This window comes from Rhinolophus sinicus, linkage group LG02 (assembly GCF_036562045.2).
Source record: "Rhinolophus sinicus isolate RSC01 linkage group LG02, ASM3656204v1, whole genome shotgun sequence".
Lineage (NCBI taxonomy): Eukaryota > Metazoa > Chordata > Mammalia > Chiroptera > Rhinolophidae > Rhinolophus > Rhinolophus sinicus.
The window spans coordinates 191,107,907-191,131,517 of record NC_133752.1 but is presented as its reverse complement, the minus strand read 5'-3'; the positions used below and the strand labels follow the sequence as shown (position 1 = coordinate 191,131,517).

The 23,611-nt window shown below is 51.3% G+C and overlaps 1 protein-coding gene across 1 annotated transcript; it reads left to right on the top strand.

Annotated features, from left to right (window-relative positions):
* The first annotated feature begins 2,901 nt into the window (after window positions 1–2,901).
* LOC109439819 (cytokine receptor common subunit beta) lies at window positions 2,902–20,886 on the top strand. The gene is made up of 14 exons (XM_074326333.1): window positions 2,902–3,043; window positions 7,968–8,158; window positions 9,126–9,249; window positions 11,155–11,345; window positions 11,843–11,994; window positions 12,080–12,248; window positions 12,841–12,979; window positions 13,145–13,302; window positions 14,365–14,504; window positions 15,512–15,671; window positions 16,760–16,850; window positions 17,052–17,109; window positions 17,901–18,004; window positions 18,638–20,886. Exons 2-14 carry the CDS (start codon window positions 8,083–8,085, stop codon window positions 19,410–19,412), a joined length of 2,337 nt encoding a protein of 778 aa, XP_074182434.1. The 5' UTR covers window positions 2,902–3,043; window positions 7,968–8,082; the 3' UTR covers window positions 19,413–20,886.
* Window positions 20,887–23,611: the final 2,725 nt, after the last annotated feature.

The following is a 23,611-nucleotide window of genomic DNA, read 5'->3' as shown; positions in this document are numbered from 1 at the left end:
ATAGCAAGGGAGTTGCTCCTCTTAGGGCCAGCTTAGAACAATTCTCGGGACAGGAGGCCTTGTCTTGGAGACTTACTTACTCAAAACATGTGGATGAAATGAGGAAGCATGGCTGTGGCCCAAACTGAGAGGACTGTTGTCCAGGGATTGAGAAGTGGGGTCTTCCATATACCACCTGGGAGACCCACCATTGCTTTCAGTGGTAAAAGCTAAGTCATATACAAGTAGAGTGAATGCCTATATGCCATGCTATGTTCAAAGAGCTTTATATGTACCTACTAATAAATCCTGATAATAATGCTATTGTATCATAATAACTATCATCCAATTCTATACAACAGAAAACAGAGGCACAGAGAGGTTAAGTAACTTGCCCAAGGTTACACAGCTAGCAAGTGGCAGAGCTGAGATTTGAACTGAGATAGGCCAGTTCCAACTACCGTGTTTCCCCAAAAATAAGACTGGGTCTTATATTAATTTTTGCTCCATTAGAGGTTATTTTCAGGGGATGTCTTATTTTTTTCATGTACAGCAATCTACATTTATTCAAATACAGTCATGTCATCTTCTTCTGGAACATCGTCATAACGTACTAACTGCATCCATCTGGCTGAGATCTTAACTGGGGCTTATCTTCAGGGTAGGTCTTATTTTTGGGGAAACACGGTATGAAGTTCACTATTCGTTACAGAACATTGCTTCTCTTGCTACCACCTCCCCAGAATTGTGTGGCAGGAAACGATTGCCCCAAATTTGCCCTTATGTTTGATTCTCATAGCCAGGCCCAGGACTTCCCACAAGGCTGCCTTATCATTGTTTAATTGTTAGACATTTCCTTATTTCAAATTGTAACATGTTTACTAAAAAGATAATATTTTAAAATTTGTAGTTATTACAGTGTCTATAAGAAGTTTTGCTTTGACAGCGTCTTCTGTTCCGTTTTCCGTTTACCACTTCATGGCAGCCTGGCTAGCGGACTCCGCTCTTGTCTTTCAGGGAGCCAGGAGGCTGAGATGGACCTTCATCCGTCCGGGCAGGCGCCAGCAGTGTGAGTCTCTTGGCACTTTCCTGGTGGGTGAGGCGGGTAGTGTGGAGCTTCCCGAGCAAGCAGGCAGCAGACACCCCCAGCAGACCTTGCGCCCGTGTCAGTCTTCCCAACCCTGAGGTTTCAGGTGTGGCGGTGAGTGGACAACATGGAGGAACAGCCATCCTTTGAGGCTCATCTTGCTACCTCTGCTCTACCCACCTCCAGACGGAGCTACGCACCTGAGCTCCTCTGGGACAGCCCTGTGTCTGGTGCTTTCCTGTGTCGTCAACTCAACAAGGGGGTCCCGAGCAGCTGAGAGGAAGAAGGCTGGGGACAGGATTCAGCTTAGACCCATCATGCCTGGCGCTGGACCCCTGAATGTTCTCTCCACGCAGGACAGTGGTGACACACATGCAGGAGTGCCAGAGAAAATGCAGGACCCCAAGGGGGCTTCATTCCGTGTGCCCCCACCAAAGGCTGATCCCCAGTCCTGTCCTTGGGCGAGGACTTTCCCCACCAAGGAAAGAAGTATTGTACACTCTTCCTGGCCAGGTGTGCCCTTACTGGCAGGAAGTAATCAAAGAACCGTCAGGAGAGAATGCCAGCAGTTACCCACTCTTTCCCTCTCCTCCTCCATGCCCTTCTTCCCACCAGGAAAAAGGCAGGTACCACTGTCTGAATTCGGAGCAGCAGGACTCAGGGTGCCCATCCTTGGGGTCCACACACTACACTGAGCTCCATGTAGCACCAGGTGAAGGTCCCCAATTCGTGCGCCCAGTCCTGGGCCTGGCTGGATAGAACCCGAGAGAGAAAGGAGGGGGTGTGGGCTCTAGAGTCTCTGTCCTCAAGGAGTGACTCATTCGTTCATCCATTCGTCCATACATTCACTCATTCCACACAGGCTCGAGTACCACCTCAGTGCCAGGGCGTGTGTAGACAACCAAAGAAAGAGGTATTAACAGGTTGGGGGTGGAAACTGAGGACAGTGTGGGAAGGTGCAGGGCAGAAGAGGAACTAAGAGGAATAAACATAGTTGCGGGTTATCACGTGGCAGGCATCATCTCATCGGACTCCTTCAAAACCTTTCTGAGGTTTGTAGATGACCATCTCCAAGTCACAAGGGAGGAGCTTGAGGTTCGGAGAAGCCACATGCAGGCAGTTTGCATAAACTCACTGTCTGAGTTTGCTGGGGCTGACATAACAAAATACCCTGGACTGTGTGGCTAAAACAGTAGAAATTCATTTTCTCATAGTCCTGGAGTTTTTCAGTCCCAGATGAAGGTGCTGGCCGATTCAGTTCCTGGTGAGATCTCTTCCTGGCTTGTAGACAGCCACCTTTTCCAGCCACCTTTTCCTTGTGTCCTCATGAAGTGGACAGAAGGGTAAGGGGAGGGAGAGAGGAAGGAAGCAGGGGAAGAAACGAGAGAGAGAGAGAGAGAGAGAGAGAGAGAGAGATTATTGCCTTTTCTTATAAAGACACTAATCCTATGGGATGAGGACGCCACTTTTATGACTCATTTAACTTTAATTACCTCCGGAAGGCCCTATCCTCAATACAGTTGCATTGGGGGTTAGAGTTTCACCATATAAATTTTTGGGGTCATGATTCAGTCTATAGCAACACTCACATGTGACTGTGAGCAATAGTGGAGGTGGGGGTCCAGCCCAGGTCCATGTGGCTCCCGGCTCTCACCTGCTCTGGTTATTGCAGCCACCTCCCCCTGCACCCCTTGGGGCATCAGGGAAGGCTGCGTGGAGGAACTTTGCACTTGAGCTGACAGAGGATGCGTGGGAGTTTACAGGGAGACAAAGTGGGGTAGAACTACTTCTGGCAGAAAGAAGATTTGCAAAATCATATCTTGGTGTCCACAGTTCTAAGAAGCTGGGTGATCTTGTGGAGTCACTTGTGCAGAAACCGGCCTGGGCATCACTTCCGCTTTCTGCTTCTCCATTTCCTAAAGAAACATAAATAAAAAGCATGAGAAACTCGCTGCCATCTGGAGACTCCAGCAGAAGGTTGGTCTGTGTGCCTGGCTTTTGGGGACAGGCTGATGGGTGAGATGGGGAGCCGGAGAATGTGGGGAGACTGGGATGGAAGGGACAGGGAGAGTCTGGGGGTGTTGAGTGGGCAGGTGTGTTCTGGGGACTTGGGGAGGTTAGGGTTTGGCCTCTCAGTCAGGTATTGGAATGAGAGGTTGGAGGAGACAGCTCAGGAGTCAGATATTTGTGTTCTGTCCCTTGCTTTGCCACTAAGGTGTTGCTGACAGGGAAAATAGTCCCTCTTAACTTTAGGCTTCTGTCTCCCCATCTTTAGAATAGAAGCATTGGAGCTGACAATCTCTGAGATCCCTTCTAGCTCTGACACATAGATTTAGAAGTGTGTGTTTGTGTGTTTGGGTGTATGGAGGTATCTGTGTATACTGGGGGGTGTGGAACAGAGAACAGGGATGCAGAAGGTGGAATTTTGAGATATGCTCTATTTAGGCTCAAAACTCAATGTGGCTTCATGAGCTCAATTTAGGAGTAGGGGAAGGTCATCCCTTGCCCAGAGTTGTATAAGGGCACTGACTCTCTTTGACTACCGCCCGTTCCTTTCTCCCAAATGTAGTATATTGACCTTGTATCCTCTACCTTTGCTAAGTTCACTTGGTTGTCATAGCTTTTTATTTTTTGTAGATCCCTTAAAATTATCCGTGTACATAAGTATCATCTGTGAATAAAGATAGTTTTACTTTTTCCTTATTAATGTGTATCCATTTTACTTATTTTTCTTGATTTATTGCATTGGCTAAGATCTCCAGCAAAATGTCTAATAGCAGTGGTGAGAGTGGACATTCTTGCCTTGTCACTGATCTTAGGGGGAGAAATTGTAGCCATTTCATAAGTGCCCTTTATCAGGTTGATGAAATTATTTTGCAATCCTACTTTGCTGGCAGGATTTTTGTTTTTCTTTTTGTATCATGTATGGGTATTGAATTTTGTCAAATGCTTTTTTTGTGCGTATTGAGATCATGTAATTTTTCTCCTTTAATCTGTTAACGTAGTAAATTACATTGGCTGCTTTTCAAATGACAAATCAACCTTGCATATCTGGTATAAACCCCATGTCGTCATGGTGTATTAGCTTCCTTATATATTGTCAAATTCAACTTGATAATATTCTGTTAAGGATTTTTGTGTCTGTGTTGATAAGAAGTATTGATCTGTAATTTTATTTTCTTGTAGTATCTTTATCTGGTTTTGCTAAAAGGGTACTGATGACTTTATAAAATGAGTTGGGAAGTACTCCCTCCTCCAAGTTTGTGTAGAATTGACATTATTTATTAGAACTCATCAGTGAAGCCACCTGGGCCTGGCATTTTCTTTGTGACAGTGTTTTGAATTATAACCACAACATTTTAAATAGATATAGGCTTATACAAATTTTATAATTCTTCTTGATTTAGTTTTGGTAATTTGTGTCTTTTAAGAATATTTTCCACTTTATCTAAGTTGACAAAAATAATGGCTTAATGTTGCTCATTATCTTCTCTTATTATTCTTTTAATCTGTAGTGATGCCTCTGTTTCTTTCCTAATAGTGGTAATTTGTGTCTTCTCTCTCTCTCTTTTTTTCTTTTAGCCTAGCTAGACGTTTATAAACTTTATTGATTGGAAACAACAAACAGCATTGGAATTGTCTCTAATCATTCTTCTATTTCACTGATTTCTGCTCTTATTTCCACCTTTTACTTATTTGTGTGTAATTTGCTCTTTTTTTCTTGCTTCTTAAGTTGGAAGTTTAGATCACTGATTTTATCTTTCTTCTTCTGTGATATAATTATTTAAAGCCATGTTTCCCTCTAAGTGTTACTTTAACTGCATCTTACACATTTTGATATATTGCCTTTCACTTTCATTCAGTTAAAAATATTTCTGATTTCCCTTGTGATGCTTTCTTTGACCCACGGGTTATTTAGAAAAGTCTAATTTCTAAATATTTGGGGATTTTCCAGTTATTTATCTCTAATTATTATTGACCTCTGATTTGATTAGAAGACACTATGTATGATTCTAACTCTTTCAAGTTTATTAAGTTTAGTTTTTTGATATAGAATATAATACATCTTGGTGAATGACTTGAGAAAAACATTTATTCTTTTCTCGTTGGGTGGAGTATTTAGTAAATGTCAATTAGATCCAGCTTGTTGATAGCATTGTTTTAGTCTTATATATTTTAACTCATTGTTTTATTAATTATTGAGAGAAGTGTTGAAACCTCCAACTATCATTGTAGATTTGTCTGTTTCTCATTTCAGTTCTGTCAGTTTTTCCTTCGTGTATTTAAAATTTTCAAATGAAGAGTGTACTTATTTTGGTATTGTTATGTTTTCTTGGTGAATCGACCCCTTTAGCATTAGGAAATATCACTCATATTAAGAAATTTATTTATCTCACAAATATGTATTGAGCTTTGCTCTAGGTACTTGAGATGTATCAGTGAAAAGAGAAGATAAAACAGTCTTGGCCCTTACAGAACATGTGGAGGAGAGGAAGGTGATGGAAAGAAATGGAGCTAGTGGGGAGGAAGAAAAACAAATGCAAAAAAAAATTAAGAAAAGTATATTGTATAGTGTGTTAGACAATAATATGTACTATAAGGTGTAAGGGACACCAGAATTTGGAGGAAGGTGGAAGTGGGTCAAGGCATGTTTCATTGAGGAGGTGCTGTTTGAGCAGAGACTTGAAAGAGGCAAGGCAAGTAGGCACATATGTGGCTATCTAAAGGAAGAACCTTCCATTCAGGGGGAACAGCCAGTGCAAAGACTCTGAGGAAAGAGCATGCCTGGAGTGTGTGAGGAACACCCAGAAGGCCAGTGGGGCTAGAGCACAGTGACTTAGGAGGGGAGTAGTAGGGAAGGAGATCAAAGAGGCAACAGGGGGCTAGATTTTATAAGCCACTGGAAGGACTTTGCTTTTACTCTAAGTAACAGGGGAACCATTGGCTAGTTTTTATTGGCATCTGCTTATGGCTTCCATGAATAGATGATGAGGGGAGGCGAGGATGGAAACAGGGAAATCTCAGGAGGCTTTCTCACAATCCTAGATGAAATATGATGGTGACTTGGGCCACCGTGTTGACAGTGAGGGTGGTAAGAAGCGGTTGCTGGAGGGGGCAAAATCCTAATACGAGTAGACGTAAAGACAGAATGGATGGAGAGAAAGGTGGGTGCTGAGTGCAAAAAATCTGAAGGAGTTTTACTGCAAAGAAGACAAGAGAAATAACACGGAGATGGTAGAAGGAAATGGAACCAAGAAAAAGTGTTCTTTCAAAGAAGGAAGCAATTACAGCGTGTGGTAGCTCACGGCATTAATCCAACAATGAGGCTCAAACGGAAGCTCCGGGAGAGAGAAAGGAGGGAGGATTTGTGGAGCCGTGGCATTGAGTCGGCCAGCCTGGATGGAGCCTGTGCGTTAGCTGGGGAAGGTGGGTGGGTGGCGGCTTTGCAGAGCAGCATGGAGCGCGCATTGACGGCAGAAGGTAAGGGAAGTGTGTAGGTACAAGAGCTCATGATGGGAATCTGTGGGGCGGGATCTTTTGTTTTTTCCTGACCCATTTCCCCAGTGAGGGAGAAAGCAGGCGGAGGCTGAGAGTGGGAACAGGTACAGTGGGATTTTAGGTATAAGGGGAATAGAGAAGGTGCGAAATCACCTCCTAGGAGAAGGGGAATGGAGAGAGCCAAGGGCCTGGGGAAATGTCATGTGGGGTTGGGGAGCACTTCTGGATCATACTCAGGAACTTAAAGTGAGACGGTTGGAGTGGTTTGGTTCAGCTGTGCGGGGGCAGCTGGGTGAAGAGTTAGAGTCAGTCAAGATTGCAGGTTTGCCTGGACGGAGAGAAAGGGGGAGAGAGTTGAGGATGGATGCTGATGGTGTACAAAAAGGACCATTTTCTGTACCTACACCTTGCCCCCTTGCAAACTCCCCCGCTGCCCCCTAGCAAACTCTATCTCAATGGTCCTCCTTCCTACCCTCTTCCTGAGGAAGGAGATAACCTTACACCGAATTCTATATTAATCTTTCCCTAGTTTTTCCTTAAAGGTTTACCATGTATTGCTAAACAAGATGTTATTAATCTAAATCTGGAAAACTGCCAGGCAACCACAAACCTAGCTGATAGGGAAGGACTGGACTCCTTCTTTTGGGAAGAAGCTCCCAGGAGAAGCAGAGTCATCCCTGGGTCAGGGACCAGCTCAGCATCCTCCAGGTTTGTAAGAGATCTTGTGGGGCACTTAGTTCCTCTGCGGGGGTCCGCACGCCTCTGTGTGGGTGTGTGCTTATGTGTTTTGTAGGTTTTAGACATTTTGAGGAAGAAAAGAAGCCAAGACACCTGACTGCTCTTTTCATAGCATGTCAGGGAAGGCAAAAGGCTCAGCCTCCTGCACAGAAAAGGGAAGAGACAGGATGAAATGGGCAGGAGACACGGAGTCCACGGTGTTGGCTGAGTGTGGCTCAATGTGTGCATGTGTGTGCATGTGTGTGCGTGCTCGTGTGTGCACGCATGTGCGCATGTGTGTGTGTCTGCGCACACGCGCATCCATAGGATCAGGGAGATGAAAGTCTCCATCTGTTGGAGGTAGTTCCCCAAAACTTATCCACCAAAACCACTTAAAGAGCTTTATGCAAAGCACACGGGCAGTATTCCCATAGCAGACTTTGTGAACACACAGAATTCACTCCAACACCCTGGTGACCGCTATAAAGCTGCAGGTGAGCAGACCCCCCAGGCCAGGAGGAGAAGGCACTAACCCAGGGTCCCAGCTGAGGACACAGCAGGGACTGGAGCACAGGCCTCCTGCCTCTCTGGCATCAGAGCCTTCACTCCCTCACCACTGGCTGTGCCCATGGGAATGGAGAGAAAGGTGGGTGGCCTGACCCTCTTCCATATCTCCCCCCTCAAGCATTGAAGAAGGAACAGCAGTGGGTGGAAGACCACAAGAGCTGGTGAGATAGGCCTGGCCCCTGGCCCACAGCCAGAACCCTCTGCTGGCCCCTGCTCATCCAGCTGACCTGGACATGGCACTGACCCCATGGCTGCCCCCCGTAGCCCTGCTGGCCCTGTGCTGGGGGCCCAGTGTGGCAGGAGCCCAAGGTGAGCCCGACTGCTCTCTCCCCTTTCCTCCCCTTCCCTACCCACTCCTCACTGCTGGGCCCCCTGGGCCAGGCCAGCCCATCCCCAAAATATCCCCCGGGAAGCTCCCAGACCCTGGCAGCTCTGGCCTTGCCTCCCTCCCTTCCCTTTCCTCATTTCTTCTCTCTCCCTGCTCTTTCCTGGCTCCCCATCCCCCCTCCCACACTTCTGCTCATTCTCCTCAGGCCTCCTCTAGAGTCCTTGTCCTCTGTGTCCCTTCCTGCCCACATTTCTCAGTGTGTCATTCAAAGCCTTTGACCTCCAGGCCGGCCCTTCCAGCCTTTTCTCTGCCCCTCCTTCTCCCTCAAACGCTGCTCCTCTGACACTGGCCGTGACCAGATCCCACCTCCCTGGGGCCCTTGGCCTGGGAGTCTCTCCCTGCTTCAGCCCCAGCAACCCCTTCGTGCTTGGAGGCCCAGCTGGGACGCTCCTGAGGCCCATGCACCCCCCTCCCCAAGGGCTCCCAGAGAACGTGACTTCTCTGATCACCATGGGGACCATGGTGATGGTTCCCTTTTCCAACCATCAGGCCTGGCAGCTGACCAAGGACCAGGGTGGGGTGGTCCCAGAGCAGGGCTCTGCCCATCGCCTCTCAGGGGTACATTGGTGCCTCTCCTCCCAGGCTGCACCTGGGGGTCCAGGGCGGGGCCTGTGCCTGGGGCACATCCCTGTCCTGGGGTGGCAGGGCCCCTGTTCCAGGAGCAGGGCACGGCAGGGGCTCAGGAAACATACTGCGAATCAGCTAGAAGAGTGTGTGTCTCTCCAGACGGAGGGTCCACAGCCAGCACCCTCACGCCCTCAGGCCCCGGCCCGCCGGGAGCCTCTAAAGGATTCTGGGAGATTCCTCCCCAGTGCCAGGCAGCCAGGGGTGGTGACAGGGACACCTGGAGGGGAGAGGTGTGACCCCCTCCTGCCTCTCCCGGGTCAGGGACGGTCCCGATGCAGACCCTGCACTGCCATAACGACTACACCAGCCACATCACCTGCAGGTGGGCGGCCACCCAGGACGCCCAGCGGCTCATCAACGTGACCCTCCACCGCAGGCTCAATGAGTGAGTGACCCAGGGGCCCAGGGGCTGGACGGCAGGGAGGGCGTTGCTGTGTGGGGCTGTGCCTGCCGGGTGGGGCTGCATGGAGGACGGAGCAGGGGGACCCTGCCAAGGGGCTCCTGCTCCGTCAGGTGACCTGCCAGGCCCGGGTGCTACTCTGTTTCCCTGAAATGAGACCTAGCTGGAAAGTCAGCTCTAGTGCATCTTTTGGAGCAAAAATTAATATAAGACCGGTATTACGTTTTATGTTATGTTATGTGTTATGTTATGTTATGTTATGTTATGTTATGTTATGTTATGTTATGTTATGTTATGTTATGTTATGTTATGTTATATAAAACCCGGTCTTATATTATAGTAAAATAAAACCGGGTCTTATAGTAATTTTTGCTCCAAAAGACGCGTTAGAGCTGATGGTCCTGCTAGGTCTTATTTTCGGGGAAACACAGTAGCGTCTGATGCCGGGGCTTCCAGGACGAGCGTTGCGTTAATGTTGTTGATGATGGTGATAATCTCCCCTTATTTTGTCACAACTTCACAAAATCGCCCCACACAAGTCCATCTTAGGTCATCCTCACTGAGAGGTGGGCAGGAAAGGCATAAGATGCCCAGTTCACAGATGAGGAAACCGAGACCTTGGAGCTGAGGTCCTTCCCCGGCCACACAGTGGCTAGCTCCCTGTGTGTGGCCTGCAGGCCTGGGCTCCAGCCCTCCCCGAGGCCCTGCCACCTCCAGAGTGAGGGGTTTGTCTTTGCTCCTTACGTGGTCTCTGGGACATATGCCATTTGGGCAGGTGCCTCACACCATGCTGGCGTCTTGTGAGAATGTAACTCACAGTAATAGAAATAATTACACAGCTGGTGTCACAGGTTTGGGGAGCCCTCTCAGGGGCTGCCCTAGGGAGGAGCCAGCTGTCACACCCACAGCATGGCCATTCAGCGCTGTCCTGCTCTCTGGGAGCCTCCGTCTTCCCTTCTCCACCCTCCTCACCACCACCCCACCTCCTACCCTTGGCTGTGACCTGCCTTCTCCTGCACTGGGACACCAGACTCCCCCGAAGAGAAGCCCCAGCCCCCTGCACGCTCTCCCTGCAGGCGCATAAGTCTGCAGCCTCCCTGGATCTGCCTGAGGGATTTCCTGTCCATCCAGTCTGAGGCTGCAGCCGGGGTCCCATCTGGTCTTGCTGCTCAAGGACATCGCTGCCACCATGGTCCCCATTCACCCTGTGCCATCGATGGGCCCTCTGGCAGGAACATTCCCAGTCACTGAACCACGGGGCCCAACCCCCACTTACTTACAGAGACCAAGCAGGGCTGCAGCTCGTGGTGCCTCCTGCCCTGTGTCCTCCTCCTGGGGCCCATCCTCTGCCTCCCTTTGTGGGGACACTCCTCTACCTTTTCCCATCTACCCCCTTAATCCCACTCTGATAAGAATTTCACCTCTACCAGTCAAGTTCACCTGTAATCTCACGTTGCTAAACCTAAAGCTCCATCTTCAGCCTCTCTACCTGACTCGTTGGCCTCACCTGGCACCGGTGACCCACCGTTCCCACTTGACCTCCAGGACAGTCACTCCCACTTGTGCCTCTCTGGTCTCACACTCTGCCTCGGGACAAATGTCACATGCTCACATTGCCTTCCCCGGACACCCATGTCTGGTTGTACTCCACCTCCCCTTTCCCTGTGTACTTGTCTACATAAAGTTGCCTCCGTTTGACACACGACCTATTTTATTCAGTTGTTTCATGTGTGTCTCCCTCCGTCAAGATGTTTGCTCTGCATTATGCGTGTTTTGTTCACAGCCAGGCCCACTGGCCCCAGACAAAGCCTCACACAAGGGAACACCTATTAATGCTATGAATGTGTGATTCTTCTTTACTCTAGACTAACCCATGTCCTCTCCTGGCAGGGGCCCCCGGAAACCAGTGTCCTGTGACCTCAGTGACAACATGCTCTGGTCAGACTGCCCTTCTCTCCCCTGTGTGCCCAGAAAATGCGTCATTCCCCAAAAGTCTTTTACAAATACGGACAGAGATTACTTCTCATTCCGACCAGACAGGCCTCTGGACACCCAGCTCACCATTATTCCAAACCAGCACGGTGAGGCCTGGGGTCCCTGGCCAAGGATGGTCCCTGTGTGGACAGTGGGCCCCGGGGAGGCCTGAGACTGTAGGGAGAAGACATTTTTATGCTGCACGCTGAGAGGTGCCGGACTCTGGGCAGGTGGAAACCAGAAGGAGGAGGGTGGGGAGCACAGAGGGAGTCACATGAGCCACAGGGCCCTGTGCTGGCAGGAGGCCACGCAGGCTGCATCCTGGCAGTGGGGATGTGGGGACAGGGGGGCTGCATTTAGAGATTAATTGCCAGGGCCTTGTATCCAGCTTAGACTATATGTGCACAGCGACCCGCACAGCCTTATTCCCGGTCACACTGAATCCCCATGATTTGGCAGATGAAGGTCCTAAGGCCTCTAGAGGAGTGGGGTCTTCTCCAAGGTCACTCAGCTGGTCAGGGCACCGCTGGGCCTGGAACCCAAGAACGTCCACACAGAGGGCTCGCAGGCTCTTAACCAAGAACGTGACTTCCTCTCCCTGCAGTGCAGCCCCCCGCACCCCAGGACCTCCACGTCAGTGCTGCCGGGGACCAACTCCTGCTGACCTGGAGTGCGGCCCTCAGCGCTTCCCAGAACCAGTGGCTGTCAAACCTGCAGTTTGAGGTGGTCTACAGGCGGCTTCAGGACTCCTGGGAGGTAGGGACGTCAGCCCGCCCGGCCCAGAGCCCACAATGACCCGGCCCAGCGGGCACCTGCTCCAGCAATCACTCTCTCCCAACAGGATGCCCCCACGCTCTACACCACCGCTCCAAACGTCACCCTGGGGCAAAAGCAACTCATGCCCAGCAGCACCTACGTGGCCCGAGTGCGCACCCGGCTGGGCCCAGGCTCGGGGCTCTCAGGACGGCCCAGCCAGTGGAGCCCAGAGGTTCTCTGGGACTCCCCAGCAGGTAATGGACCCAGTGGGCTGATGGCCCTCTGTGGGGAGGGCAGCTCATTACAGCCTGGACACAAGGGGTCAGGGGCCCACACTGCGGATTCCTACACCCTTCTGTGCCATGTGTTTACAGTCGCCTCCCTGGGCCCCCACCCCCCCTCCACCACACTCCACCCCACTCCACCCCCGCCGCACCCCCCCACCCCTCGGTGACTCTGCAGAGGCAGCAGCAGCATCTTGCTCAGCCTGGACCCCAGGGCCTGCAAACTTTCTGGCCAGAAATAATTACAACGATCATCACAATGGTGGTACGAGCAGCTGTGTTTTCATGAGCTGTACTACGTGCAGACAAACCACCATTCTTGTGTCAAGTCCCCCAACACTGACACTAGATGCTGATTGGTTTTACGTGGGGGGAAGGCAGTCCACAGATTCCACTCTCTGACCTGAGGTCACAGAGTGGGCAGGGTCAGGCTGAAGTTTAACCACTGGTCTTTGGGGCCCCAAAGCCCTTCATCTTTCGGTGCTGAATCTCATGCTGGGCAGCCACTGAGCTAGGGAACGAATGAAGGAGGGAATGAGTGAGGGACTGTCTCCATTTCCAGGGGACAAGGCCCTGCCCCAGAACCTCCAGTGCTTCTTCGACGGGGACACCGTGCTCAGCTGCTCCTGGGAAGTGAGGTCTGAGGTGACCAGCTCCATCTCCTTCACCCTCTTCTACAAGTCCCGCCCCCACGCTGAAGGGTGAGTGTCCCCTCTTCTGTGCCTCCCCTCCCCTAGGCACTGCCCTCTCCAGGCCACCAGTGCTTTGGGGACCCCCAGCCCCACAGTAGCTACAGCTCATCCCCAGGTCTCATCCCTCCTGTCGTCCCTGCCTCCCCCTGCCCTCACCTCTGCCGTGATCCTCAGGGAGCAAGAATGCTCCCCAGTGCTGATGGAGAAGGTGATTGGCCCTTACGTCCAGCAGCGATGCCACATTCCCGTGCCCGACCCCTGGAACCACAGCCTGTACACCATCTCGGTTCGGCCAAAGGAGGAAGAGAAATTGATAAAGAGCTCAGACAACAGTGAGTTTGCCCCCAGCCTTCTAAGGGGGATGCGGTCTCAGGATGGCAGTGTTTCACTGTGTAACCCCTATAACTCAGGGTTCCCTATGGCTCATGCTCACGTTTGTCACGTTCAACAAAACGCAGGCCAGTGAACAAAGTGAACAAAATAATTAGAATCTCTTCTTGAAGTTCTCAAGAAGCAGTCCTGCCACAATGACCTTGGCAAATAATATGAAGGAACGTGGAATTGATATCCCCGGGAGCACGTCCTCAACACCGTTTCCTCCATTCTTCTGGCTGCGCTCTCCTGCCCAGCGCTGCCACCTCTTCGCTAAAGCTCCTGCCGCCGGCCAGGCCCTCCCGGAACTCCCGCCAAATTCTCCTTCTAGTCCCTGATTGGGTTTTTCTCATTCCAGTTTCTAAAGTCCTCTTCTAAAGCAGCTTTTCAGTCTTTAACAATTGACCCATGATTTCCTTCATCCGCTGGGGACGAGTGTGTGTGAAAACAAGCTGCAGTTCCTTGCAGGGTGATAACCCTGGTTCCTGTTATGTAGCAAGGGCCCCGTGCGAAGGCTCCCCCACTTGGTCAGGATGACCACGTCTCCCACCCAGTCTTTGCTGTGTGTCACAGGCAGCCAGCTTGGTGTCCTCAGCAAGGCACTTCATGGTTCTGGCTCAGATTCTCCGTCTGTAAAATGTGACAAGCTGACAGCACCTACGCTTAGGGTTGTTAGAATTCAGTGAACTAACCCATGCCGACTGACGTGGCTAGCAGAGCCTAGAGAGTCACTACTCCAGAATAGAGTCCATTATGGTGATTTTGTCTTCACGTAAACACTAGCAGTAACCCATCCTGTGGGTTGCAAGACTACAAAACAGGTGTAACTCAGTGTCAACCAAGAACAGGGCTGCTCAGGTCACAATGGATGACATAGTGAAGTGGGGTTAAGTCCCCGAAATGGGCGGGACCTGGGGCCCATGGCCAGGGGAGACAGCACCTGTGACCAGCATGGAACACAAGGAATGTTCCACGGGAGGGAAGTTTGGAACAATGTTCCCTGAAGATTTTGCTTCCTACAGTCCACCTGGCTCCCCCGACACTCAACGTGACCAAGGGCAGAGACGGCTACAGCCTGAGCTGGGAGGTACAGGCAAAGTTCTTACGGCACATAAAGCACACCTTCCAGGTCCAGTACAAGCAGGACACAGCCTCATGGGAGGTGAGGGGTGTGGCCTGGCTGGGCTTGAGTGTGGGGGGTGTGGCCTGGCGGGGCTTGGGCTTGAGGGGTGGGAGTCTATATACAGGAGGGCACAGCCTGCCAGGGACCTGGCTTCACAGGTGACGAGTCAGGGACGCCACTGGGACTTGGTGATCATGACCTGTGTGGTCAGCAGGTCCCTGTCCCTTCCCTTGGTGAAGGAACCAAGGCTCAGCGGATGCTGTGACTCGGCCAAAATGAACACATGTAACTCAGAATTGCAAAGGGATCATAGATGGACGTTAGGGCAGGGAGGGCCGAGAGATGCTGGATGAAGGGCTTTCAAATGTCATAAAGGGGACATTACTTCGGAGGAATCTAACCCGGAATACAACTGTGCAGACGCTAGGAGCAGAACAGCTCCTGGTGAAACGGGCAGGGCTCCAGCGAGGGGCTCGGTCTCTGGATCCCACCCCTGGTCACCCTCTGATCTGTGTGTAGAACCTCAGGCTCTACAGAAATCAGACCAGAAACGGTGGAGCCAGCCCCTGACCCTCAGGCTGGAAATGGGGAAACTGAGGCCAGGAGAGGGTGGGTCAGTGGTGAGGCTGAAATTGGGCCACCTGCCTCCTGAACCCTTGTCTCAGAGTCTAGAGTCAGTCACCCTGCACCGCATTCCTGGGAGGGTCAGACTTGTGGTCCAGGCGGCCCCAAGGAGCTGGGAGGTGGAGGGGATCAAGGTGTGGGTGGGACATAGTGACCCTGTCAGGGCTTCTGGGCCTCAGTGTTGTCATAGGGGTGCCTGCAAGAGGTGTGATACCCGGTCCCATCCGGACTGCTCCCTGGTGTATGCCTAGGAAGGGTCCTCCATGGTGGGACTGCTCCTGTCTGAGACCTGGGGTCTGAGCGTAATCTGGGGCTGATGGGTAACAGACCTGGGTTTGAGGGGGGAGGGTTGCAGCTGTGCTGACATCAGCCTGAAAGTTGCCTCAGCCTCAGCACGCCTGCTGATACCCCTGCCCCCACAGGAGAGCAAGACGGAGTCCCTCGAGAACACACATATCATGTCGTTGCCACCTCTGGAGCCCTCCACCACGTACCAGGCGAGAGTGAGAGTCAGGACCCACGATGGCTACAATGGGATCTGGAGCGAGTGGAGTAAAGAGCGCTCCTGGGACACTGAGTGGGGTATGTCTCCCCGATCTCCACTCAACTCTCTTGCTATAGCCCAGCTGGGAAGGGACAGGGGTGATGTGGGCACAGAGATGTGGCCCCATCCCAGCACAGCATCCTTCCCTCCCACATGTCACTAGTGACTCTGGGTGTGCAACACAGACTTAAGGCAAGGTCTTGAGGGAGCAGAGAAGAGCAGGTCTCCTCAGCCGTCCTTCCTCAGATGGGACCTTAGCCCTCTATTAATATGACCATGGTTTGATAGCCTTTGTGGCGGCCACTACCCAGTGACCATCAGCCCAAATTTCCAGTTACCATGGTAGCAAACATCAGGAGCTACAGGAGGGGTCTGAGATGGGAAGGTTTTGGTTCCATTCTTAATCTTCCTCATTTCCCTGCACTTGCTCCTTTCATTTGTCCCTCACGTGTCACCACAGTGGCCACCAGGAGACAGTACAAGACTGGGCTAGGAGGTAGTTGCAGAGAGAGAATGGAGGAGGTGTTGGCAGCAGGCGCCCCAGTCCCAGCAGCCTTCCCAGGGGACGAGCCCCAGGGAGATGGGCATGATGAAGCAGAAGGAAGAGCTGGCCTGCTGGGCCCGAGGGAAGAACACCAGGGCCTCTTGGAGGGGCCCAGCCTCTGAGGGGCTCCAGGCTGCCCAGCACGAAGGGTGGGGTCCTGAGAGGCCTTGGCACCAGCTGCTTCCTCCGCCAGCATGGTTTTGCCCATCTCTGCCTCTCCAATCCTCTCTGTTGCTCCAGGCCAAGCTTATATGCTGCCTCCTTCAGGAAGTCCCCCTAGTTTCCATGGGCTGCAGTCACTGTCTCCCCCAGGCACCTCCTGCTCCTGGAAAGGATCTACCCCACTGTTTCCTCTCCACACTCAAACATTGTGTGTGGGGTACAGACCGTGCCCTCTTCTTCAGGCCCCTGTCTGGCCCCTCTGTACCCTCCGAGGCAGTGAGCTTCTGGAGCACTGCATGTGCACAGAGCAGGCTGGGCTGGGGGGACACTGACCAGGCCGCACCCGCCCCCACCTCCTGAGCCTCCAGCCTGTCCCTCCCCAGGTGCTAACACTCATGTTTTCTCCCTGGCTGCCCGAAGTGCTGCCCACGTGGGTCCTGGGGCTCATCCTGGTGGTCACCACCCTCACCTTACTCCTGGCCCTCCAATTCTGTGGCACGTACGGGTACAGGTAAGGGGACTTCATGATGGGTGGGAGTACCCAGGACCCCAGGGGGACTTCTGGTCCCACATCTGCTCCCTCTGCCACCCAGTCCTTGCGGGTTCTTGGAAATCCTGCTCTCTCCCTGAGCCTCAGTTTCCCCCGTGTACACGAGCATGGGCAGCTGTCCTGAGGTCTCTGGCAGCTCTCAGCTCCCTGCTTTCTTTCCAGGCTGAACCGGAAGTGGGAGGAGAAAATCCCCAACCCCAGTAAGAGCCAACTGTTCCAGGTAGGATCTGGCTATGAGGGTGGTGGGTGGTCGGGGCTCCTGTCCTCCTGCACCCATGTCCCCATGCCCTGTCCTCTTCCCCTTCCTGGGGGCTTTGAGATTCAGCAACGGTGGCCAGGATGGGCTGGGAAGCTCTAAGAGTTGGGCCAGCACCTGCAAATTCAGCCCTGCAGACCCCGGGGCCCCACAGATGCAAAGACGCCCTGGCTGTCAGGGCCCACGTGGAGCAGGGGAGAGACTTGAGGAGGGTGGGGTGGTGGGAGGCACGTTGGTTCCCTGAGGACAGGACAGCAGAGCTGAGATTTGAGGGATCAGGGTGGTGCCAGGTGGGAAAAGTCACTGAGGGCAGAAGGCATGTGGGGGGGAGACATGACCCTTCATGAAGGGAATGGAGCAGGTGGGCAATGAAGCTGTGGGCGCGGCACGTGCGCTGAGATGGCCACAGAGGGAAGGAAGCCCTTTGGTCAGGCAGGACCAGCTCTGCCTGTGGAGGGTCCCAAGGCCAGTGTGGGACGAGCAGGGGTCGAGCATGAAGGCAGCAACAACCCAGATGACAGGCTCACCGGGACAGGCTCCCTGTCCTCAGATGCTGGAGTGGAGGATCCCAGGGAAGCCCTGACCCTCTCTGGCGACCCCTTCCTGGTGTCACGAGGCTGCGGCCTGTCCTGAGCAGGCTGAGATTCCTCCCATGTCTGAGGGCTCACTGATCCCCTGTCAGCCCCACAGCCCTCACCCCACCGTCACTGTCTCCTGGCCCCACACTCACGGGCACAAATGCCCTTCTCTTCCAGAATGGGAGTGTGGGGCTCTGGCTCCCAGACAGCATGGCGGCCCTCACCAGCAGGAGTCCCTCACACAAGGGACCATGGGGCAGCGGCTTCCCTGGGCTGGAGGGGTGAGTGTCTGGGTCTTGCTCCCTGGGAGGTGGGAGGGTGGCTCGGTGGAGGTGGCCTCTGGCCTGTGACTCAGTATGAAGGGATCCATGAGGTGGCTTGCCCTAAAACAAGGGGCTCCCATTTGGACATGGGGAAGACCTTCCTGATTCCCAGGTGAGCAAGGGCCATAGCTCAGATTTGAGCAGAGGCGGGAGACTGGAGCTGATGAGCTCTCGGGCCCTGCTGCCTCTCAGGGTGGCTGCGGGGCTGCACACTCTCACGGTTAGCTCCTGTGCCACCAGCGACCACGAGCCCTCAGAAGAGGGGACTGTATCCTGGGGGACGCGGGGAATGAGGGAATGACCGAGCATGCACAGGCTGGGCACATGTGAAGGAGCAGGGGCTGAGCGGCCATACTGGGCAGAGGAAGACCTTGAACAAGACCCTGGGGGCTGGAAGGCAGCCCCACAGGAGACAGAAGGAAAGTGCAGTTGTCTGCTCTGGGCCTGCACACCACCGTGTCCTGCTCTGTGCTCTCTGTGAGCTGGTGGGCTCAGGCGCCTGCACAGGCCCCTGCTCCACAGCCCCTGGTGCCTGAGCTGAGTTATCTGCCCAGGGTGGTCCCAACATGTCTGTACCTATTCTCCCCACAGGGTGTCCCATGTAGACTACGGGCAGTGTGAGGTGTCCCCTCTCACCACAGAGGACCTGAAATGTGCCCATGACTCACCGTCGGAGCCTGACCCAGCACTGGCTGCCTCGGACCTCCCCACGGAGCCGCCCCCCAGCCCCCAGCCCTGCCTGTCAGCTCCGTCAAGCAGGCCTGAGAGCCAGGTTTCTGGCTTCGACTTCAATGGCCCCTACCTGGGGCCACCCCACAGCCTCTCCCTGCCTGACCTCGTGGGCCAGGAGGCTTCCACACAGATGAGCATGAGTCTGAAGCCGCTGCCTCCAGGGTCCCTAGAGTACATGTTCCTGCCTGCAGCGGGGCAGGTGCAGCTGGTCCCACTAGCCCAGGTGATGAAACAAGGCCAGGCCGCAGGTGTGGAGAGGAAGCCCTGCCCAGAGGCTAAGGGCAGCCCTTCCCTGGAATCAGAGGCAGGCCCTGCCCCTCCTGCTCCTGGGCCGATGGTGGGTGGTCAGGACCCGGACAGCCCCATAGCTCTGCCCACTGCCTCTGGGGGCCCTGAGGACAGCATCGTGCCATCTGGTTACGTCACCACTGCAGACTTGGCACTCATTCCACTCAAAGGGGCATCGTCTGCTTCGCGCGTTTCCCCTCTGGGCCTCCCCTCATTCCAGAATCACTGCCTCCCTCCTGGAGTCACAAGTGCCCACCCTGAAGTCCCAGCCCCCGTGAAATCAGTGGATCTCCCTCAAAGCACAGGCCAGTCCCCCAACTCTCCTCTGGGCAGCCTTGCTGCCTGAACTTAGGGGAGCCCCAAGGAGATGTGACCCCATCCTCCTGATACACTGAGGGGCTCCTGGTCCTTAGCAGGTGGGTGATTATTGTCTCCTCTCCCCGGGACATGTTCTCACTCCTGGAAGGTGGTGCTCAGATTATAAAATCCTGGCCAAGTGCCTTTGCCAGTCCAATGTGAAGGAGCAGGTACAACCCTGCTTTTCAGCAAGGAAGCCACTGTAGGAGCAACACCACCCAGGAATGACCTCAGGCCTGGACAGGTGTGGCCACTCCCCCGGCTCATCTGAGTCTCTGGAGTCTGCGTTCTCGCTCTGATCCATCCCCTGGCTCCTGCCCTGGATCTATATAACTCACTTGTTAATTACTGTTTTCATATAAGTTCTTTCCAGAGGCAGTAGAGTGAAGACAGTAATATCTCCAATTCTATAGCTAGAGTGTGTGGGTTCCCTATCTTTAGGAAAGTTCCCAACCCCTCTGTGTCTCTGTTTTCTCATCTGCAAAATGGGATGATAATCGTGCCTATCTTGTAAAGTGGCCAGGAGGACTAGGAGAGTAAAGTGCCTGGCATAAATTTATATGCTATTTGTCAGCTCATATAATTCCTCTCATTCATTTACACATTTATTGAATATCTGCTGTGTGCCTTGTACTTGGCCTAGCCCCTTGCATCCTTATAAATTTATTTTATTTATATGATTTTCCAAATACGAGTATGAAACAAATGCATTAAATTTTCCAACTGGGGTTTCAGTTTTATCAAATTCTCTCATATTTATAAGGATTTGCCTGATGGATTGTCCTATGCTGTTAGATTTTAAAAGGTTTGTGATCATTATATCTTCAAGGATTGTTATTTTGTTGTGGTTGTAAATATCCTTCTTTGTCCTATTTAATACACTTGGCCTTAAATGTTGTTTAATCTGATATTAATAGTGCTCCCTGCGCTGTGGTGGTGTTATCATTATTAGCATTTGCCTAATATGTCTTTTCCATCCCATTATTTTCAACTTTCAAGTCCTTTGTTTGGGGTGTTGTGGAGACAGAGTCCCAGAGAGCAGTTTCCAGGCTCTCGGCCTCACATGGAAAGGTGCTGGCTCAGTTATTAGATGGCCACCAGCTGTTACTTAGCCATTAGCCACTAATATAACTGCTGTGGCTACACTAGGGAGTTGGTTGGTTGGCAGAGAAGCGGACGGCAGATTGCGGATCGTGTGGATCCTGCTTCCTGTGTCTCCAACCCAGCCACCAATGAGACTATAGTAGTATGAACCCCCATCCATGGCTCCGTGGGTGTTCCTTTTTGGCCTCGTGATATCCTGCGTTCTTGTGTGGGGAGTGGGACCAGAGACCCCGCATGACAGTCATGTATCTTGAAAACAGACTAGAGTTGCATTAAAAACTATTTGATCAGATCTGAGAATCCTTGTCTTAGTGGCTCTGTTTGCTTTTATTGTGATAATAAATAGATATTTGCTTTTGTTTCTTCTTTTTCATTTTCATTGCTTCCGATACATTAACATACTTTTTAAAATATTGGCTTTATTTTACAGAAGTAACACATAAACATAAAAAAGTCAGTTTGAAAGTATGGAGACTAAAAATGTCCCAATTCTCCCCTCACTAGATGGAAAAACCCCTCTTGTGGGTTGTTGCGTGTTCTTGAAAGTTTTTCCTCTTGCATTTATAAACTGGAGCTTAGATTGATTACTTCCCTCCAGCCCTCTACAACAGGTGATCTACTGAAAACACTGTTCCAGGCCTTACTTTTTAAAACTCATGTATCTTGGAGCTCTTTCCAATAATATTCTTTCTTTTCATTGGCTACATGATATTACACCATACACATCTCTTCCTATCCGAGGCAATAGTTAAGGGACTATACTATTGCTCTTCCTATGGTTTCTCTTTCTGGAAGGCAGACAATACTGTTATAAACATCTATGCACCTATATTTTTGGGTGTGTATCCCAAATATTTTTACAAACAAAATTGCAAGGTCAAAAGTTATGCATGTTCCATTTTGCTTGATATTGTCTAATAAACTACTTCTCACTAAAAGCGTATAGGAGTACCTGGTCAAGAGAATGAAAAGGCAAGCCACAGCATGGGAGAAAATATTTGAAAAAGACACATCTGATAAAAAAATAATTACTATTCAAAATTTTCAAAGAACTCTTTTTTTTAAAATTAAAGTTTATTGGGGTCACAATTGTTAGTAAGTTACATAGATTTCAGGTGTACAATTCTGTATTACATCATCTATAAATCCCATTGTGTGTTCACCACCCAGAGTCAGTTCTCCTTCCATCACCCTATATTTGATTCCCCTTACCCTCATCTACCACCCCCTCCCCCCTTACCCTCTGGTAACCACTAAACTATTGTCTGTGTCTATGAGTTTTTGTTTCTCATTTGTTTGTCTTGTTCTTTTGTTGTTTTTGGTATATATACCACATATCAGTGAAATCATATGGGTCTCTGCTTTTTCAGTTCAAAGAACTCTTAAAACTCCTCAATAAGAAAATAAATAACGCTATTGAAAAAATGGACAGAAGACCTGAACAGACACCTCACTCAAAAAGATATACAGGTAGCAAATAAGCATATGAAAAACTGCTCCACATCCTATGTCACTAGGGAATTACAAGTGAAAACAACGAGATGCTGCTACACACCTATTAGAATGGCCCAAATCCAGAACACTGACAGCACCAAATGCTGGCGAGGAGGTGGAGCAACAGGAACTCTCAGTCATTGCTGGTGGGACTGAAACATAGTGCAGCCACTTGGGAAGGCAGCTTGACAGTTTCTTACAAACTAAACATACTCTTACCGTATGGTCCAGCAATCATGTTCCTCAGTATTGACCCAAAAGAGCTGAAAACTTATGTCCCCACAAAAACCTGCACACCCATGTTTATGGCAGCTTTATTCACGAGTGTTAAAACCTGGACGCCACCAAGATGTCCTTCAGGAGGTAAACAGATGTGAAAGACTCAGACACCACTCAGCTCCCCACTCAGGAAAGGCCCACGGCCCAGCTGCTGATAGCCTCCAGCTGTGACTCCTTGCTTCTTCTCAGGGTGCCCCTAGGTGATGACCAACACAAAGGCCCCAGGACCTGGCCATTTCTGCCCAGTGTGGGGCCCTTCAAAAAGGCACATTTTGCTCCAGAGTTCTCTGTGGGTTGGCAGATCTTTCATCAGCCCCTCCTGCCTAGCATTGCTTCGTCCCCTTTCCTTTCATCCCCAGCCCCACATGTGCATGTGTACCTCCATCTCAGGGACAACTTGCTGGAGGCCTCAAGCCATCACGATTCCTTAGTCATCACCTGCTACATGCACAGTCCTCAGGGGCAGACAGGTGAGGAGACATCATCCTCCACGCCAGGTCTCTCAGGACTTCAGTGAACGAGAACGTGCACCCTTACTATTGAGCTTCCAGGCAAATACAAACATTTTTCATGGTCACTTCTGTCACAGCCTCCCCCTTCCCCCGAATCAGCTTGGTTTATGGATTTGTCTGCTTTGCCCAGCAATGTGAATCATCTCGCATCCAGGTGAGAGACTTGCTTTTTTTGAGGGCAGGCTCTGAACCACAAGGCCAGTGTTTGAATCCTGACTGCCACCTACTGGCTGGTTGACCCGGGACACGTGATGTGACCTCTCTACTTCCTCACTTACACAAAGGGTTCGATAAAGATAGTACCATCTGCCTCAGAAAGTTGTGAAGATTAAATGAGCTGATTCCCCCTACATCAATTAAGCAGGGCCTGCCAGGAATAGCTCTCAATAACCCTCAGCTATTTTGATGGGGAATTCAGTCTCTTCCTCAGCTCTCCACTCTCATTAGAGAGCAAATACAGGAAGCCCAGTTAAATCTGAACTTCAGAAACAACAAATAATTTCTTTAGCATGAGTATGTTCTTTATACTCTCCCCACCCCCAGCCCCACCACCACCACCACCACCACCATCTTTCTTCTTCACTCCGTCCCTTCTGGCTTGTCCCAGGAACTCCCCCTGCTGCTCACTCATAAGCACAGCATTTCTGTTCTCATTTAAACTATCCCTAAACTCACACTCGTGCCTCAAAGACCAAAGTCCCTTCCGTTTAACAGAATTCATCCCTCTTAATGCAACTGAGGTTTCAAATAGCATCCTCCCCCAAGTATTCCGACACATCTACGTAAGCTTACAGTTTGG